The 17,565-nt window shown below is 38.3% G+C and overlaps 1 protein-coding gene across 1 annotated transcript in view; it reads right to left on the bottom strand.

Annotated features, from left to right (window-relative positions):
• Positions 1-17,565, bottom strand: part of LOC121329356 (metabotropic glutamate receptor 7-like) — a 240,011-nt gene that overhangs the window by 153,505 nt on the left and 68,941 nt on the right. The window contains exon 2 of the mRNA XM_041274925.1: positions 10,797-11,013. Within this exon, the coding sequence (XP_041130859.1) occupies positions 10,797-11,013 (217 nt within the window). The remainder of the gene's footprint in view (positions 1-10,796; positions 11,014-17,565) is intronic.

Genomic DNA, 17,565 nt, shown 5'->3' with positions numbered 1-17,565 from the left:
CTGCTGTTCAGCAATTCCTCCCACACAATCATTTGTCTCCAGAGCAGACCACCTGCCTCAATTATATACCCCTTATTCATTTAGAATTGGGGCAGCGTTTCCACAGCCAAGACATTAATCTTCATTAAATAAAAATATGGGGTGCTGGACTTCTTCAGCAATTGACTCATATCTGCTCATCATCTACTGACATTGTCGCAGCCCACCACAAAATAGCTAGCATGCCCGGAGTGAGGGCTACCTGACTGCCGGGGCCACCAGAGGTTTTCCCCTCATTAGTCATAGAGGTTTTTTCCTCCACTGAGCGGCAAATGCACACATAACCATCTTACACTAACTTTGTCTAACCTACTCTTCTTGTTTGTCATTCTTGCTATGGTATGTACTAGCGCGTCTACGGTTGGTTGTCTCATGGTGGGGTTCTGCGGGGAGCCGGATGTCCATCCTTTAATCATTATTAAACAAACAAAAACGCATGTTTGCTTTTGCTGTTGCACTTGCTTCAATCTTGGGTTTCTAAAGTGCTACAAAAATAAAACATTACATATTCATTGTTTTCACATATAATTGAATTAATACCAGGAATTAGCAAGGCATACAGGGTGGTTTTACTAAACAAATGGGTCCTGGTATTTCCTAGTGTCAGGAATTACTGCATACATGTTCTCTCTGCAATGATAGTTACATACCGTGACACCGATTCACAGTGTGTAGACAGGACACCTAGAGCATGTTCTCTTCCAACCATTTCTCAGTAAATGTAATCTAATGTTTGAATGAAGGTATGGGTAAAAACTGTATTTCAACATGTCATTACCAAGGCAAGATTGCCAAAATGTAAGACTGGATAAGACGAAGGAAAGTACATAATGATACTCTTGTCAACACAAATTGCAGAGGGTTTAAATTATAGATGTGACATGTCTAATTGGCTTCTGAGCTGATTGGATCAGATTGAAAGGGCTGCGTTTATCAGTAGATCCTAGTTAAATTGCATTTATCAGTCAGAACATAGGCTTTTCATCTCTCTGTGCTGAGTACTGGACTGTGAGCAGCAACAAATGCAGTGGTTTAATAAAAATTTACGCACCCAAAGATTAACCATGCTTTTAGCACCAAACAGTTGAGTGAAGAGGGACACAACAAGATACACAGTGCTGTGCTTTTGTTTCACCATGTCAGATACTTGACCAATTGTTCAGAACAGTAAAATATAACAGTCAACAGAAACCACAGGCTATGAATATACCAGCCATATTTACCAAATGTAATAGACTCCCCCAGTAGTTAACTATGTAGTTGTGTCTGTCAGCAGCAGACAGCTTCCACAGCCATGTTTACACATGCCAGTGCAACACACTTGAAAATGATTTCAAATCAGACTTGCTCATTTCCATCAGTAGCCGATCAGATAAGATAAATTTAAATTGTAACTCTGTCAGCCCCAGTTAGGATTGCGGGCTGGTTCAACTCTATTTTCCCAACTAGAGCTGTTGCTGGAAGTTACCTAATGAGCATCTGATGCGTTTTACAAAACTACAATACATATAGGCAATATTTAACTTTTGTATAATGTGGATTAATGGAACTGGCTACAGCCCCAGTTTGATATTGGATGAGAATCATGTTTTAGCCTCTGTCTGATCATGTCCCCATGACTTATATTGCAGGTGCATCTTCCTAGTAGAGCTCTGTGACCAGGATGACTGTAGTGGTGACTTCTGACCCGGAAGAGCAGAAACCAAAACGTGTAATGGCGGTGAACCTGAGACGCTACAGGGTCCAGCGTTTTATTAAATAAACAAACAAAAGATTTAAACAAAACACACAACATTGAAAATAAAAGGACGTGATGGCCAAACAGACAGACAAAACGCAAAACGGACATGGATGAACGCAACAAACAAGTACAATACTGTTTTTTAGCCTGCAAGCTGTAGCAATTGCTATATTATTTTAAATTAACTCTCCCCTCTTACTTGTTCTCCAGTTCCCAAACACACAACCCCGAGTAAGTAAAAACATGCTGCTTTCATGCAGCTGTACCGAGACTCCATTGCTAATCAATCATTAAATTGGAGTCTCTGAGCAACTGCACATGAATTAATGAAGTGCAATTCCCCGTGGCCACCTATTACATGTTACCTGCACGTGAAGTGCTGTGCAATCCATGTGCCTAAATACAAATTACACTTTATAATACTTGTGCTCATAACCCATATTTATATCCCGTGTGTTACAAATAAACACCAACATTAACACACTACAGACAACATAAAACACTAATAAACACAAAGGGGCGGGAGACTCTGCCACAAGCTCATATATTTGAAGTCAAGGTATTTATGGGAGTCAAATCAAATCTCCAGAATTTCAACGGACAGTATTTAAGTGATGGAAAAGGAATACTGCACTCACTGGTGGATTAGGTATACCATTTTGAGTTTTATTTTAAGTTACTTATTCTGACGTTTGACAAGATTTCTCTCTCTTGTGCAATATACCTGGCTAAGCATTTTTTTTTTTTATGTACAAAAACAAATCAAGAATAAAAAGCTCAGTCACATAAAAATGTGTTATCTACAAAATGGAGCATGTGAAAAAGGAACTGATAATCACATATAAAATGACATCAAGTAATGTAAATGACACACAACACCACTTTTTAAAATTTTTTATTTTAGATATCAAACTATCTGACCTTAAAATAAGATTTTTATTGCTCATCCATAATAATTTTGGAGAATTTTTGTCTCCTATGATGTCTGACCTTTTCAGATCAGCTACAAGAAGCAAGCCATTACTTATGAATTGGAAGTGTATAGCCTAGCAAGGGTAGGGGCCACTGAAGAGGCCGATGACTAATCTGTTAATAAATCCATCTGGGGGTGTTGTATGGATTATGTGCCTCAGGGCCTGTAGTGACTTATAGAAAATGACTTAAATTTGGTGAAGCCATTTGCAACACTCTTGGAGTAGCCAGAAGCAATAATCTTAATCACAGGTATCTGGTAATAAAACAGCTCATTTTTAAAGATGCCAGACCTCAGATCTGGAATATAATTTACAGCAATATTATTGTTTTGCAATGTCATTTACAGTAAAACATTGATTATCCAAACTCCTCTGCTTTCTGAACTGCCCTTTGTAACCTGTCTTGTTGTGGGCTGTGCTCTTCTGCCCCGTTGTCATAAAAAAATATGCTTGCCATGCCTTAATCTCTGGTATTCAGAGAACACTGCAGTATTTATAGAAAATGACTGAATGAAAATCTTTTGTAGAAGGTTTCTTGATTGTGAAAGTCATTAAAACAATTTTACACTTGTAATTCAAGTTATCTAAAGAATACGATTATCCAAACACCCCCCTGGTCTCAAGGAGTTTGGGTAATAAAGATTTTACTGAATGGTTGTTCATGTTCTTGACACGGTTGAAATTATCTTGATGCATTTTGAAATTTAGTAGGGACAGCCCACAACATGTCTTATACTGGTATAAAAATGGGAGTGAGGTTGTGATTTTAAGATTTTGCTTTTAACTTAGAAGGCCCTGAATGTATTAGCACCCAGTTGTTTTCAAGAATTATTGACCCTGTATACGCCTAACTGCACTCTTCGATCACAGGATGTGGAGCTGCTGGTTATTACAGGGCGAGTACAAATAATACGAGAGGCAGGGCCTTTTCTTGTAAAACACCTAAATTATGAAATGCTCTGCCGCCTTCAGTCAGGGAAGCTGGGCCTCATACTGTTTTTTAAATCAAGATTGAAAACTTTTTACAAGGTAGCTTTTTTCTTATTTGACCTATTTTACCATCAAAACTGCATTTATTATTGTCCTTTTTTATTCTAATGTAATGGATTTTTTTGTTTTAGACTCTTAATTGTTCTATTTCTATAAACTAGCTTTTTATCTTCATTTTTCAGATTTTACAATTAACTAAATTTTGTATCTATTTTTTTTTCTGTTTTATCAAATTCTGTTTTAGACTATTTTTGATATAATGGTTTAATTGTTCATTGTGTGTGTGTGTGTGTGTGTGTATGTCTGAAGCACTTTGCTATAGTGCCTTTCATCACAAGGATCCCAATGTGAATGGTCGTGTTTTTAACCCTTTCCAGTCCAATGTCGGACCCTGTTTGACATCATCGAAAAGACGTAAAAGCACAGGTCTCTAGTCGTTTTTTTCTCTGGAAAAAGCCAAGAAAACCATTCAATGGCCAAGTGAGACAAATAGGAGCCAAATGAAACTAAAAAAAAAGGGGTGTGCGAGCAATAGCCCTAGCAGCTGCACCACACAGAGATAAGCAGACATAAACAAAGGAGGTAGCTGCTTCCACACACAGTGCTCAAAGAATATCACAGACATTTGCAGAGCTTTTTGAGATGCTATAGTAATAAAATAACTTGCATCACATTATTGAGGAGTTTGGTGATAAAACAAGTGATCAGGAGAGGATTTATCAGTATGCATGTCTATAAAGAGGTATGTGAAAGATACAGCAAACACTTTTTAGTTCGGAATCCTAGCATTGCTTCTGCATTCCCCTAGCGTTATAAATCTGTACATAATAGCCATGTTTCCTTTCAGTTTCCCAAATAGACAATTTAGTATTAGTGCCTTAAATGGGTCACAGATTTGTCCTTAAAAGGTAATCCATTTCAGTGGCACACATCTTTTAGGATGTTGTCTTGGTGTAGGTCACAGTGATGAGGCACTAACATGATGAATTGGAAGTTTATAGACTTTTTGACAGCAGGGAAAGCTTAACAGTAATCCATTATTAACTTTCAACCATAATGGGCTGGACCTCTGCACTGCAGGGCTGGACTCACTGATTTGAAGTATCAGACCCATTTCCCTATTGGGGTATTATTAATATACTATATAGGAAACCTGGGGAATCCTTAGGAACGGCAACACCATGGCTTTGGAACAATTAGTGCACAGAGGTCTTGATATAGCAGCACAATTTCTACCTTGTATAAAATGCTGCAAATAGAGTATTGAAGCAAACACTGAAGAACCACTCAAACCCCAAGCAGCAGATGTTATGAAGCTACTAAACCCTGGAGGCTAGTGCCTGGCATGGAAAGTCTCTTAAGACTTATCAGGTATTTGACCAGAATAGCAGTTGCTGAAGAACGACGATCCACACTCATATGACCCTGTATTGACAATGATGTTACTAGGGGAACCACTCTGATACCATTGCTGTACCATATTAAAGACCATCACCTTTAGAACTGCTCTGTTAGAACCTGCTCTAAACTCACTCAGTCCCTTTGCTGGTCCACTGTAAGTACCCCTTGCTACATAATTAGTATTGATAAAATCCATGCATGAAGACACTAAAAGAAAACTGCACTTAAGATATTTAAGATGCAAGACATATCACTGATATTTATTAACATCGAATTTCTACATAGAATTAAAGATTATTTTGTTGACTTTCTTCACAGATCTTTTGATTAAATGGTATTCTTGAAAAAGGAGCAAAACAAACTTGAGGCATGACACAATTTGCCATATCTAAAGCCTTTTTGACAAATATATTTAGATTTTTACATCAATTAACTTTCCATTTTAACAATTAGTTATGAATGATTCTGTATTAACACAGCGAGGTGGGTGAGAAATACACATTGAGTTGAGAGGAAAACAATGCTGCTTAATATTTTGATTAAAAACACATTTAACACAACATTAACTCCAAGACTATTTGTCTATTTTTTTCCCCCCCAACTGTTTCATTACATGGGTTAAAATGATAATGTGATCATGATCCCATGGCAACCTAAGCTCTGAGCCGAGGAAAACATGTAACACTTTGATTATATATGTAAATGGCCTGTGGTTTTTGTTTTACTCTATCTATCCATAACTTTAAATGTGTTGTCAGCATGCAAATGTAGTAATGTGTTCTGGCAAGGGTCTGGAAATAAAAATGCTTTTGTTTTGCTGTCTCAAACAGGTTTTTTTTATAGCACTTTAAAGACAGTGTGGCAAAAAAGGTCAAATGCTTGGCTGTCGGGTGACCTTGTCAGGAAATGCTATAGGACTTTAACACATAAAAATGAAGACAAATATATATTCAAAAAAGTTGTATCAATATGGCCTCAGGTTGTTTAAAAGCAGTAATTTCCATTGAAAATTATCTTTAAAAAAATTCTTCCAAATGGGGCTTTGCTAAATCCACTTTTAACCGACACAAAATACATCGCAGAAGAACTTGGTAGATTTGCAAAGGCAGGGTTTTGTCATTTTTTTTTTTTTTCTGAGCAACAGACCTCATCATATTTAGAGGGTCTTTGCTAAACAATTTATGTAACATTACTTGCTGAATGAGCCTGCAGTTGTTTGTCAAATGCATTACAAGCTTGACTCATGAATATGGTAATTTGTCACATTCCAATTCCTGAAGGTACTGTGTGCCGGAAATACTTTATTAATTAGTAATTGTTGCGTGGATGCATGATTAAAAATGTATCAAAGAACCATTATGCAGGACTTAAGACCAGAATGCAGATGCAATCTAAATGTTGTGCACTGCCTTACCTAAAGCAGGATACATGTGGTATTAAAACAACACAATAACACTGACACCCAATTCATGTGTAAAACAAAAAAACTTAAGGGGCAACTCAGAGGGTATCTTGTAGCTTATCTAATGATGTGATTTAATGCAATACAAAATCACATTCCTGCAAGTGCTATATGACCCACATTAGCTAGTGCAAATCCCTTTTTTAAAAGACAGCTTTTTTAGAGCTCACTTAAAGGTTCATGTTTAACACAATGGGCATATTACCATACTAGAGCACACCAACTATATCGAGTATACAGTACTTAGATTTGTGCACCTTTTATTGTTAACACTCCATTGTTGAGTGACTGCAAATAAAACATTTAGCAGTTTGCAAGCTTAATATGACACATATTCCATATACACACATTTACCTACACACGCACACACACACATATATATATAAAATATATTTATATTTCACTTATTTTATTCATTCTTGTTTTGTTTTTTAAATTGTGTTTAACTGTCACTGGAAAATATTGTTTAAAGGGTTTTGAGAAAAAGGTCTTACAAATAGAAAGAACATAACACATTCAAGTAATTAATTGTATTTTCATGTGCTTTTCAAGTAATCCTTTAATTTAATATAAATACAATATAATTACTTAACACGGAATGTGCTTTATCATGCAAGGATCAGTTTAATCGGAACCAATAGGTATAGTGCTTATATTGTAATGCCTTGCTGACCTGTACAATACATTTTACACACTGAAAACAGCATACAGTTTTCTTAATGGCACTGTCTTCCCTCTGTACCAACTAGGAGTTATTTTTCTTACAGGAAATTGACAAAAGGTTAATAGCATGTTTAATTCCCCACAGCTGTGAAATGGTTTCTCTATACAGCCTGTGAGGTTCCACATTCTGCAGCAGTCCTAGTATCTACATCAAATTAATTAGTTAAGTCTTGTAAAGCCAGGCACTTTCTACAGAGGCCTATGTGTCGATCAACAATTAAATTGTGAATGATGACTACAAAGCCCAAGTGTTCCAAGACTTTGTTTACTGCACTGCTGTAGCTATGTAGACCGAAGACTTAAACCTGGGCTGCCAGGATAAATCTTCAGTATTTCAGAAATGTGTGTCTGCACTTTGGTGCCTTTGCAGCCCCAACATGTAAAGAGAAGCCATTTCAACTGCAGGTCATATAGCCTTGATCTTTTAAGAGCTGGGTCAATTCTGTCCTGTGCTTTCCCCTAGGTGCTTTCTTCAGTCTGTTTCCACACTCCACTCTATTTAAAGAGTAGGTAACCAAGTGTAATTGCAATGTACTGCATATGTATTTCCCTTCATGTTTCTGATGTTTGCAATCATTCTGAGTGATTTCAACTCTGTGCTTATTGAGTTATTATCATCTTTCTGTTAATCTGCCTTTACCTGCCTGTGCACTTGACATGGGAAGAACGGGGACTGAACAATCTTGCTCATTCCATTCAATCATGTGACAATGTGAAACTCTCCCAGTCCATATCAATGTAGAGTTTAGGGTGCGTACAGAGTTTAAAGGTCACACTTATGAGTTGATTGGAATTAGATAGTCTGTAATCTCCAGACAAGCCCAAAGCCAAGTAAAGGTAGATTTAAGGAAAAGAAAACTTGGAATGATTGCACCAAAAAAAAAAAAAAAAAAAAAAATAGCAAGGCAGATGTAAAGCAAAAAGCAATGTAAAATAAAAATATGCATTGCTTTTTATTCCTTTTGAATTCCTCTGTGCTTCCAAAGTTGATCGGTTTACTATTCTTCTCTAGTAAAGCACTAGAAATTAAAGCTTGTATGGGATTAAAAGGCACCTGGTTCAACTCAAGGAGCTATGCGTCCTTTTACCTAAAATTTTAGGACTGTAGCTCATTTGCCATTCAAAAATATTTTGTCAGTGTTACATATGCTGTATTTTGAACTGGTGTCAAGATCCATAAATTACATAGCTCCTGCAATCCACTCAGCTTTAAGAAAGTGACCAGGATGGGGGAACATTTCAAAATTGAGGAAGTATCTAATATTTTAAATGGATTGAGGATATAAATTACATACTGAGACCTACAAATTATGGTAACACATTTCGGCAAGATTAACTGCATGTATTGTGCTCTACGTCATTTTATTTAGCTCTAAGGATATTGTTTGGATAGTGCGATATCCTTGTTAATTCTTTATTACAGGCATGTAGCTTTAAATTATCTTTAGCTTTCCTGTAACCTTATTGCTAAGTATCTGCACAGAATTTAATTTCTTCAAGTTTACTAGCCAGGCTTCAAATACAGCCTGCATTGGTTTATGTTTAAATAAACAATGCATTGGTTGGAAATGTCTGTAAGCACGTTTTGAATATATATTCCAGTTTGCTATTAGTAATGAACATTAAGCTGTGAAAATCACCTTACTTAGAGATATTATATTTTCATTATTTCCCTGGACCCAGACTGAAGTGCTTTCTAATTGTAATCCATCTCCCTTCTTAACACCGGAACTGCAGAACTGGGTACTATAATTAAAAAGTCATTAATGAAGCAATAAGCTGCATCTCAAAATTAATAACTGGTTCTAGGTTATCTTGTATTAAGAAAAGACTAATAAGTGGATGTGTTTCAGTGACATGCTGTAATCAGTACATAATTGCCTATAACGTTTTGACTATAGGTGGGTAAAACAACACGTAATAATGAATAGCACAATTACTTTACAGAATAGAAATGCCAGAGCCGACACACGGTATGTATGCCTGGTAATAGTTAAATTATACATCCTGCTTTTGCTTGTATTTGAAGAGCAGTGTCCATTATGACTTGGATGCGAATCAGTCAAGATGTAAAGATGCTGTACTGACTGTGGAAAAGGAACATCTGCAGCCAGAGCCCGAATTCACAGCAGATGGTCTTTGGAAGCTTCAGTAACTGATTTGAAGTCAAAAGAAGTCTAGCTACTCAACGGTTTAAGGCAGTAGAATACTGTGCAGTGTTGCTATGGAAACAAAAACATCACATGGCAACGAAGCTTGGCAGGTGGAGGCACCGAATGGCTATAGGATCACTACCACGGGTCATAAAGACCAAGCCCAAGACATCATAGAATCAAGCCATAAAAACAAGCTTTTAAAAGATACTAACATTATTTGTATAGGTTTACGCCCTACACAGAAAAAAAAAAAAAAACAGGGCACCAGTTATCAAAATGCCGTTATTGAAATTAACTGCAATTAACTGTCATTTTTCTGGTTTCCCATGTTCACCAGTATAACAGTCTGGCCGTCACCATTGCACATTTGTGCAGTAAAATGGAAAACAAATGTCCTAACCAGGCCCTGGATTTAGAGTATATTAATACCATGGGGTCTGTTAAAAAGAGGAACTAAACTGAGCATGTATCCTGATCACACAACATGATCAACACTTTCTCACTTGTGAAAGCTGACTATACCTGTCATACCCAACAGAGCCCTTCAGGATCCCCAAATAACTCCAAGAACAAGCATAACCTTATAGCTAGCCATCCACAGCTGCAGAATCCATCCTCCCTTGTACGTGTAGCAGAAGAGGCCTGTATCTTTAAGCCACAGCCATTTTTGTGGAACCCAGGCTTCCTGAGGTGTTTTCTGCACAGCAGGTAGTGATCACTTATAAAGCCCTGACTTTGTAACCAGTTTCTGTTTTATTACTTGGGGCTTGCTGATGAGGGGACTGGCAGACGTTGCTGGCCATAATCCTGCCTTTGCTCAGTGTTTTCACTGCATTTATTGAGTTGGTGCTGTTTTATTACCCACCCACTTACAGTACTACAATCATGTTAAAATATGACCATTGTCGGTTTACTGTTTGATTAATGGTCTACTGATGCTACCTGCAATGTTTTATTCAAGCACAACTAATACTGTATGACTCACCCTTTATGTTGAAGGCTTGTAATAATATGCTTAGGCAAAAGTGGACATCAAAAGTAGTTTATGTGAATCTATTGATTTTATCATTTCAATTCTAGTGTAAAACTGAATAAATCAAAAGTAATTCTGCCATTCCCTTGTGAACTATTTCAAAAGAATGTGACCCACTGGAATTAAAACATTTAATTGCATTTCCAATATTTTCTTTCTAGAAAATCCATAGTGAAAAAGCCATTACTTACACTGAAAGCTTTTTTTTCGGAATCAATAAAGTGCACTGATCAAGTCAATTCTATTACATGGTTTTGCGCTTTCGTTTCGTACACACCTGCCTCTCTGGAAATCTGGATAAAAGCTTCCACTCCTTTCTCCCCATAACTTCCTTCAGAGGCCAGGGTGGTGACAAAATTCCATCCCATGAACTTCACAATGTCTACCATCGCCTGGGCTTGGAAGGAATCCGGAGGAACCACACGGGAGAAGAAATCGTACCGCCGGTCATCGCTTAGCTCCGGGGCCGTTGAAGCATAACTTATCTGCGGGATCTGCAGAAGGAAAAGAAACCTACATTTTAAATGTGCCAAACCAAGAAACAGTGTGCCCCTTAACACAATTGCACTGATAATCAAAGCCGATTAGTTTGTTACCAACAAGGGTTAGACTTGGAACACAAATTTAGTTTTGTGTGATAACGGCATTATATATCAAGGCAAACAATAGGAGAGTGAATGAGTTAGATGGAAAGCATATCTATCAAATATTATTGTAATTATTCAATTATATTTGTATGTACAATTTAAAAATGTTCATAAATTCAGTTTTACAAATACAATATTTGAATTTTCTTCCAGCCTATTGGCACAATTTTACACTTGGGGCCTAAGGTTTAAGACACAATTGAGAAACAACAATCACATGGAATATTATCACAAAGCAGCAAAGCCTGTATCTTTACCACCAAGCTGTTTACTCAATGAAGAACCAGTTGGCTAAAAGTAAATGCTACTTTAAAAATTGAGTAGAGTATTTCAGTATGTTATGCTCTCCTCAAAAACAAACCCAGAACCCTAATTTTAGTACATTATCATTTACTGCCAGCCTTGTGTGAAGGCTGCAATCCACCAGACGTGACATGGCAAGGGACACTGTGCAGCAAAGCGACAAAATCAATAGAACCTATACTTTTGATAAGTGTCTTTCACACCACAGGCAACATGGGAGTGACACCAGGGTGACACTGGAGTGATGCTACATAAAAGGGATTGAAGCCTATATTTTGCAACTTCCCACGAGACAACTAGGCAATTGACCAATCAGAAAACCAGCTTTAATGCACGTGTTCTAACAAGGTGAAGCAGTATCCAAACTGATGGCAGAAACAATAATACTTGCCATGGAAAAATACCCAGGGCTTTATGACAAAGGCCATTGCAATTATAAAGACTTGAAAGACAATATATTGGTGTCCATTTCAAAGGAACTGGATAAGCCTGGTGTGTATGATTTATTACCATATACGTTGAAATACCGTCAAAGACACTCCAAATCATGTTGTCAAATATGTACCAGACTGGAGTCACAGTTCTGTCAGTAGCCATTTTTAATAGTTGTATAGATCTGGCAGTTTTCAGATGTGTCATCGCCTCTGTGTCGCTTCTGGTGTGTATGGTCATGGCGCTGTGAAAGTATCTCGTCGCCCAATGAACAATCGCATCGTGTCTGGTGGGTGGCAGCCATAACTGAACTAACTGCATTTTTGAATGATCAAATCTTCAAAAAATTGCATAACCAGCTTTTTACCTTGCATTACAGGTAATTGAACACAGCACTGACATGTTTTTTTTTTTTTTGTTCATGAACAAATCCCCAAAACAATCCAGGACAATTCAATACGGTTTGTAACTGTACAGAACTAAATCTTTTAGCTTGTGACTGTACTGCATGTTGTACAACATCCACATGAGAAATACTGATATTTAAGTAATGCACATTACATCAATTTAATCATGTAGCTCATTGATTATTTAATGACGCAAAATCCATAGTACAAACATCCAATTAGTAAACCCTCATGTGATGTTAGAGTATTTTCCCTCTCTCATTTTACCATCAGTGTAGCATTAAGCAAGCAGGTTGCTGGAATACTTCAGAAGCAAACAAGAGACAGTCCCACTCACATTTATTTTTATTTTTAAAGAACTTTAAGGGAAGACACAGGTACTGCTAGCACTCAAGTTCAAAACGGTCATCATTATGGTTATTTGTATTCATGAGAAAGGCAGAGTATCTCTCTCAGGATAAATCATTCCTAATTGATCACTAATGGATGGATCCCTTGTTACATTACCCAGATAATAAAAACGATGCCCCTTTTGCAACAATTTGTACTATTTTAATCTAAAATAACAGCATGTATGGTTTATTCCATTTTAAACTGTACAGTTATGAAATAGTAAATGTTGAGCTGAACAGCCTCCAATTCAAGTACTTGATTCTGATTCACCTACACAACTTTACTGAAACCTGATCGCTTGTCCTTTGACATGTGATAAAAAATGTATAGGCCGCCTTGCCATGTAACCCCTTTAAATTTTTTAAAGGGGTCAAACTGACAAACATTTCAGCTAATGCCTTTGTGTTAACACTTGAGGGCAGGAGCGATACTTAACAGTTTTGTATAGCAGTTTATATATACAGTTGACCCTGTCTATTATGGAATGTCTTCTCGTTAAAACTTTGGGTGGCAAGAAGACAGCAAAGCTGAACGGTTCTGTCAACCGAAACAAGACAACACTGTTATGCCATAAGAGACAGGGTGAACTGTACACATTATCTGATTCAAAAAGCAGTGCATAGTTAATGGTGTTATTTCATTTCTGATTTTTACTAGTTGCTCGTCTATCGTACATGAGCCAACACTTAATTAGATGTACTGGCAGAGAGTGGCTTCATGATTATTAATATGTTTATAAAAGAATTTCTGATCCTGTTATCCCTCCTTCCAGTTTTATATTATTTTATAGTATTTTTTACCTGCTTCTACTTTTTTTTTCACTTTACCAAACCTGCTGCACGAAAAGGTAAGCCTCTGGCATGAGGTTGTCTGGTGTCAGGAGAAAACATGAATAACTGCTCTTCATTAGCTACAGAACTCAGAGCTGCAGTGCAAAATCTTAAAAGTAAAATCACTGATTATCTCACTAGAAGATGTGAAAATGAAAACTACACTGAAAAAACTATTACACTATTCCACCCACTGACATTAAATAAATACATACCATACATACTGTAAATACATACATGCATAAATTAATTAAATTTACCAACTGACAAAAGGTAGTAGGAGGTAGCCACTTCGGTAGACTACTGCTAGTATTGGTAGAGTTGGGGAGTAAACAGTTATGAAAGAAAGGTCTATATTCCTCATACAAATGAGGAAATCGAGAACGTTGCCCAATAAAATGAAAGCCTGTGGAATGCTGAATGCAAGCCGCAGTTTAGTTTTAGAAGGGAAGCGTTAATTAGGAACAATTTCTGCAATCTAGTAAAGCAAATCTCTTTCCCAAATAAAAGTTGTTTCTGGCCATTTAATTAAACTCACAGGTGGTTTGATGGATGAGTAACAGTTTTAAATTAGTTTGGGCCCTTGATTCCACCTCTTGTAGAAATTAATCATGTCTAATTAATTGTCAATTAACTGGTGCAAGCCTATTCTTTGTTTTCTCAATTAGAAGAAAGGTTAACCAGTTCAATACTGGTTTTCTTCTGTTCAGCCCTGGTGTCAATATCAACAGTCAATGGTACTTTTGTTGTGCTTTGTTATTAGAATTACATTTATAATACACTCCCCCCCCCCCCCCCCCCAGAGGAACTTGACACACCAGATCCGTTCCTAACAAAGCCCACATTGTTGACCTGTTCATGACAAATGACTCAAATTTGTACCAGACCAACAGTATTTCTCATTAGCAAAGTCCCCTGCCTGCCGATGCAGCTTTGACAGGATGCAGCACACATATTGCTATGCCTCTTATTGAAAGGTATTGCGGTGGTCAGAACACAAATCAGAAATATCAAATACATGCAACATGCAATGCTATAATTTTAGGTCACCCACATCCCTGTCACAGCTACTGTATATCACGAAAAAGGAAGTCACCATAAAGTTAATACAGGTGCCCCATATACCCCACAGGAAATAACTTACTAAAGTATGTCCTATCCAAGTTTCATCAGAACCGAATAGCAGTAATACCCCTTGTAGCAGGGCAGGAGATAGCCCTGCACATAAGCTAGCGGGGCAAAGCCCTGCTTGTAAATATATGTATTGTTTATTTTAGGTGCTGTGGGTGCGGCAGTACCCCCTGACTTTGTATGGCTTCCATCATATAAAGGGGTTATAGTTTTGTTGAATGGCTTTCAGCACCCCCACTTTAAAAATGGTTCCAGTGGAACTGGTCACAAGTATATTATCTTGCAGCTTTTCTGTGTTAAAGGTGGGGTGTTCAAGAGGAGAGAATGAGAGTGAGCAGAGAAAAGCAAATACAAAACTGAAAGTAAAAGACTGCTGGTAGGATCAGTGAAGGCTACGCCCAGCCTGACCTACGTGTTGCATTTGTGTTTTGTGTTCAAGACTTGTTGTTTAAACCTTTATTTTGCTCTGCGTTTTTTTTTTTTTTTGTTAAAATATTGTATTTATTTTTTAAAATAAAAACACCACAAGATTTACCTGTGAGCTATCTGGTCTGGAGACGCCAACCCTCGGCTACCCTCTCACACCCTACATTATAATATTATTATATTGATATATTATCCCCAGATCACAATACTATCAGTAGCTTATGCTAAAGATTGGCCTTTGCATGTTTAATCACAATTCCCCAAACAGTTCTCTAGATATGTACTGTAAAAAGTATGACATACTATATCTATATATGTATTGTGGCAAAGTAGGGGTTGCTTTGCCACGTTTGGGACCTTTATCACTGTCTCCTTGTGTAAAAGAAGTAGTCCTTACAAAAACAAAACAGTGTCTGTATATTTATTCAAAACACAAAACAAAAGTCTAATGCCAAATTTTAACAGTTCTAGCTATCAAACCAAAGGCCAAGCCAATTATTGGTAACTAAACTCGCTTGTTTTAAAACCAGTTACCTAATCGCACCTTTTCATAAAAGTTTTACCCTCACACTGGTCTCTTCACAGGCTTCAGCCTTCCCACAGACAACTTACAAACATTTCAGCCCTGCTTTTATATACACTCTCCTGCTTGATCACAGACAGGTGTGTCTCATTATTGGCTTAATAGCCAATCTGTATTCTGGGGGATGTAGTGATGTATCCTCCAGGACTACATTTTCATTTATTTCCTCCCCCTACTCTGCCACAGTATTTACCTCTGCTTCCACCATATCCCCATTACTGGGGATATGCATCCCTAGCAGGGGATAATTAACATAGAAATTAAACACAGCTGGTATTCATGTATCAATGTGTAGGATAAAGACAGCCAGTGATGAAGAGCTTCATGAAACAGTTTCATTGTCTTACCTATCACAGTGATTTACAGTATAATGCAAGTAGATATCAAGCTGTTTATGTTGTGCTTAAGTATAATGGTAAAACCAATGTGCAAGGCATTATCCAGCGACACCATTTGCCTTGATGTTCCTCTGCGAACATTAGCTCACCCTAACAGCCCATGTTCACACTCCACTGCTCCGGGTCATTTCTTCTAATGAACCAAGATCAAGAAAGAAAGTAGTGTCATTGCTGTGCAGGATCGAGTGCGACAGTGTTAGAGTTAAACTAGGAATAGCGTGCTCCTATCAGCAGAGATGGCACTTAAACGCAACCACACAAGACCCCTGCATCCAGTGGCAGATCCATGTTTCCCAATCAAAACCTACTGACAAATTCAGTGCAGAATATTTTTTGCAATCACTGTCCTCCTGAACACTATTCACTTGAAACTGCTTAAAGTTCTTGTTATGGTATGTGTGGCCTACTATCCACTAGGGACTGAAAAGATGAGCTATATCAAAGACATTCTTTTTGTTACAGCACAGGTAGTGTTTGTGTGCAAATTGTTTTACCCTGTTTTTTTCTCCCCAATTTAGACTGGCTAATTATGTTCCCTCTCTACAGCAATTCCCCAACAATATTCCCGATCCCACCGCCAGTCAATATCCTCTTTACACCCAGGAGCTTGAAAGGAATGTGGACCAGCCAGCATTCTCTAAATTTCCAAACTCAGCCCTGCAGGTGTCCAATAGACGGCTCCGTTCAATGGCTAGACCCACAGTTGGAGCTGGGCTGGGTTCAGGTGCCATAATTGCCCCTCCGCTTGGCTCCGGAGGTCCTTGCGCAGCGGGAGCTGCCACGGCTGATCCGACAACATGTCGGAGAGGAGAGCAAACCAGGATCGTCTCGGCCATCTGGGTGCAACCAGCAGAACCTGTGCTCTCTCCACCCTGATCCTCTCTAGTGTCAGGGGTATTAATGGTAGCAGAGGGAACGCATACAAGAGCCCGTGACCAGGGATGAGCTAGCACGTCTACTCCCAGGGGGCCCCCCCCCCATCTCTCTCCATGGAGAACCATAGGGGACAATGAGTGGACTCGGCTGTGGCAAAGAGGTTTACTCGTGTCAGTCATAAACTCTCCCAAATCTGTTTCACCACTTGAGGATGCAGCTGTCTGGAGCTCTTCTGGACAAGAGGTCTGCTGCCTTGTTGTCCACACCAGGGAGGTGAACTGCCCTGATGGAGCGTAAGTTTCTGTGCATCCAGGACAGGAGTCTGTGCTCTGCGTGGTGAAGGCCCGGTGAGCGCAGGCCACCTTGGTGATTTATGTAGGCTACCACTGTGGTGTTGAATGTCCGGACCAGCAAATATTTGTGCGCCAATTGCTGGCAAAAATGCGATAACGCCAGGCCCACTGCTTGCAGATCTTGCACATTTATGTGCACTTGCTGCCAATGTCCCTTCCACTGACCAGCCGGTACCAATCTCGAACCGGGTGCACCTTGAGCGTATTCACCCAGCCTTGAAGCGGGCGCATTCTCAGCAGCCCTAGTGGAAGGATTCGAGGTGGCTG

This window comes from Polyodon spathula, chromosome 16 (assembly GCF_017654505.1).
Source record: "Polyodon spathula isolate WHYD16114869_AA chromosome 16, ASM1765450v1, whole genome shotgun sequence".
Taxonomy (NCBI): Eukaryota; Metazoa; Chordata; class Actinopteri; order Acipenseriformes; family Polyodontidae; genus Polyodon; species Polyodon spathula.
Note: the sequence above shows the minus strand (reverse complement) of the source record. Positions and strands in the feature narration are given on the sequence as shown.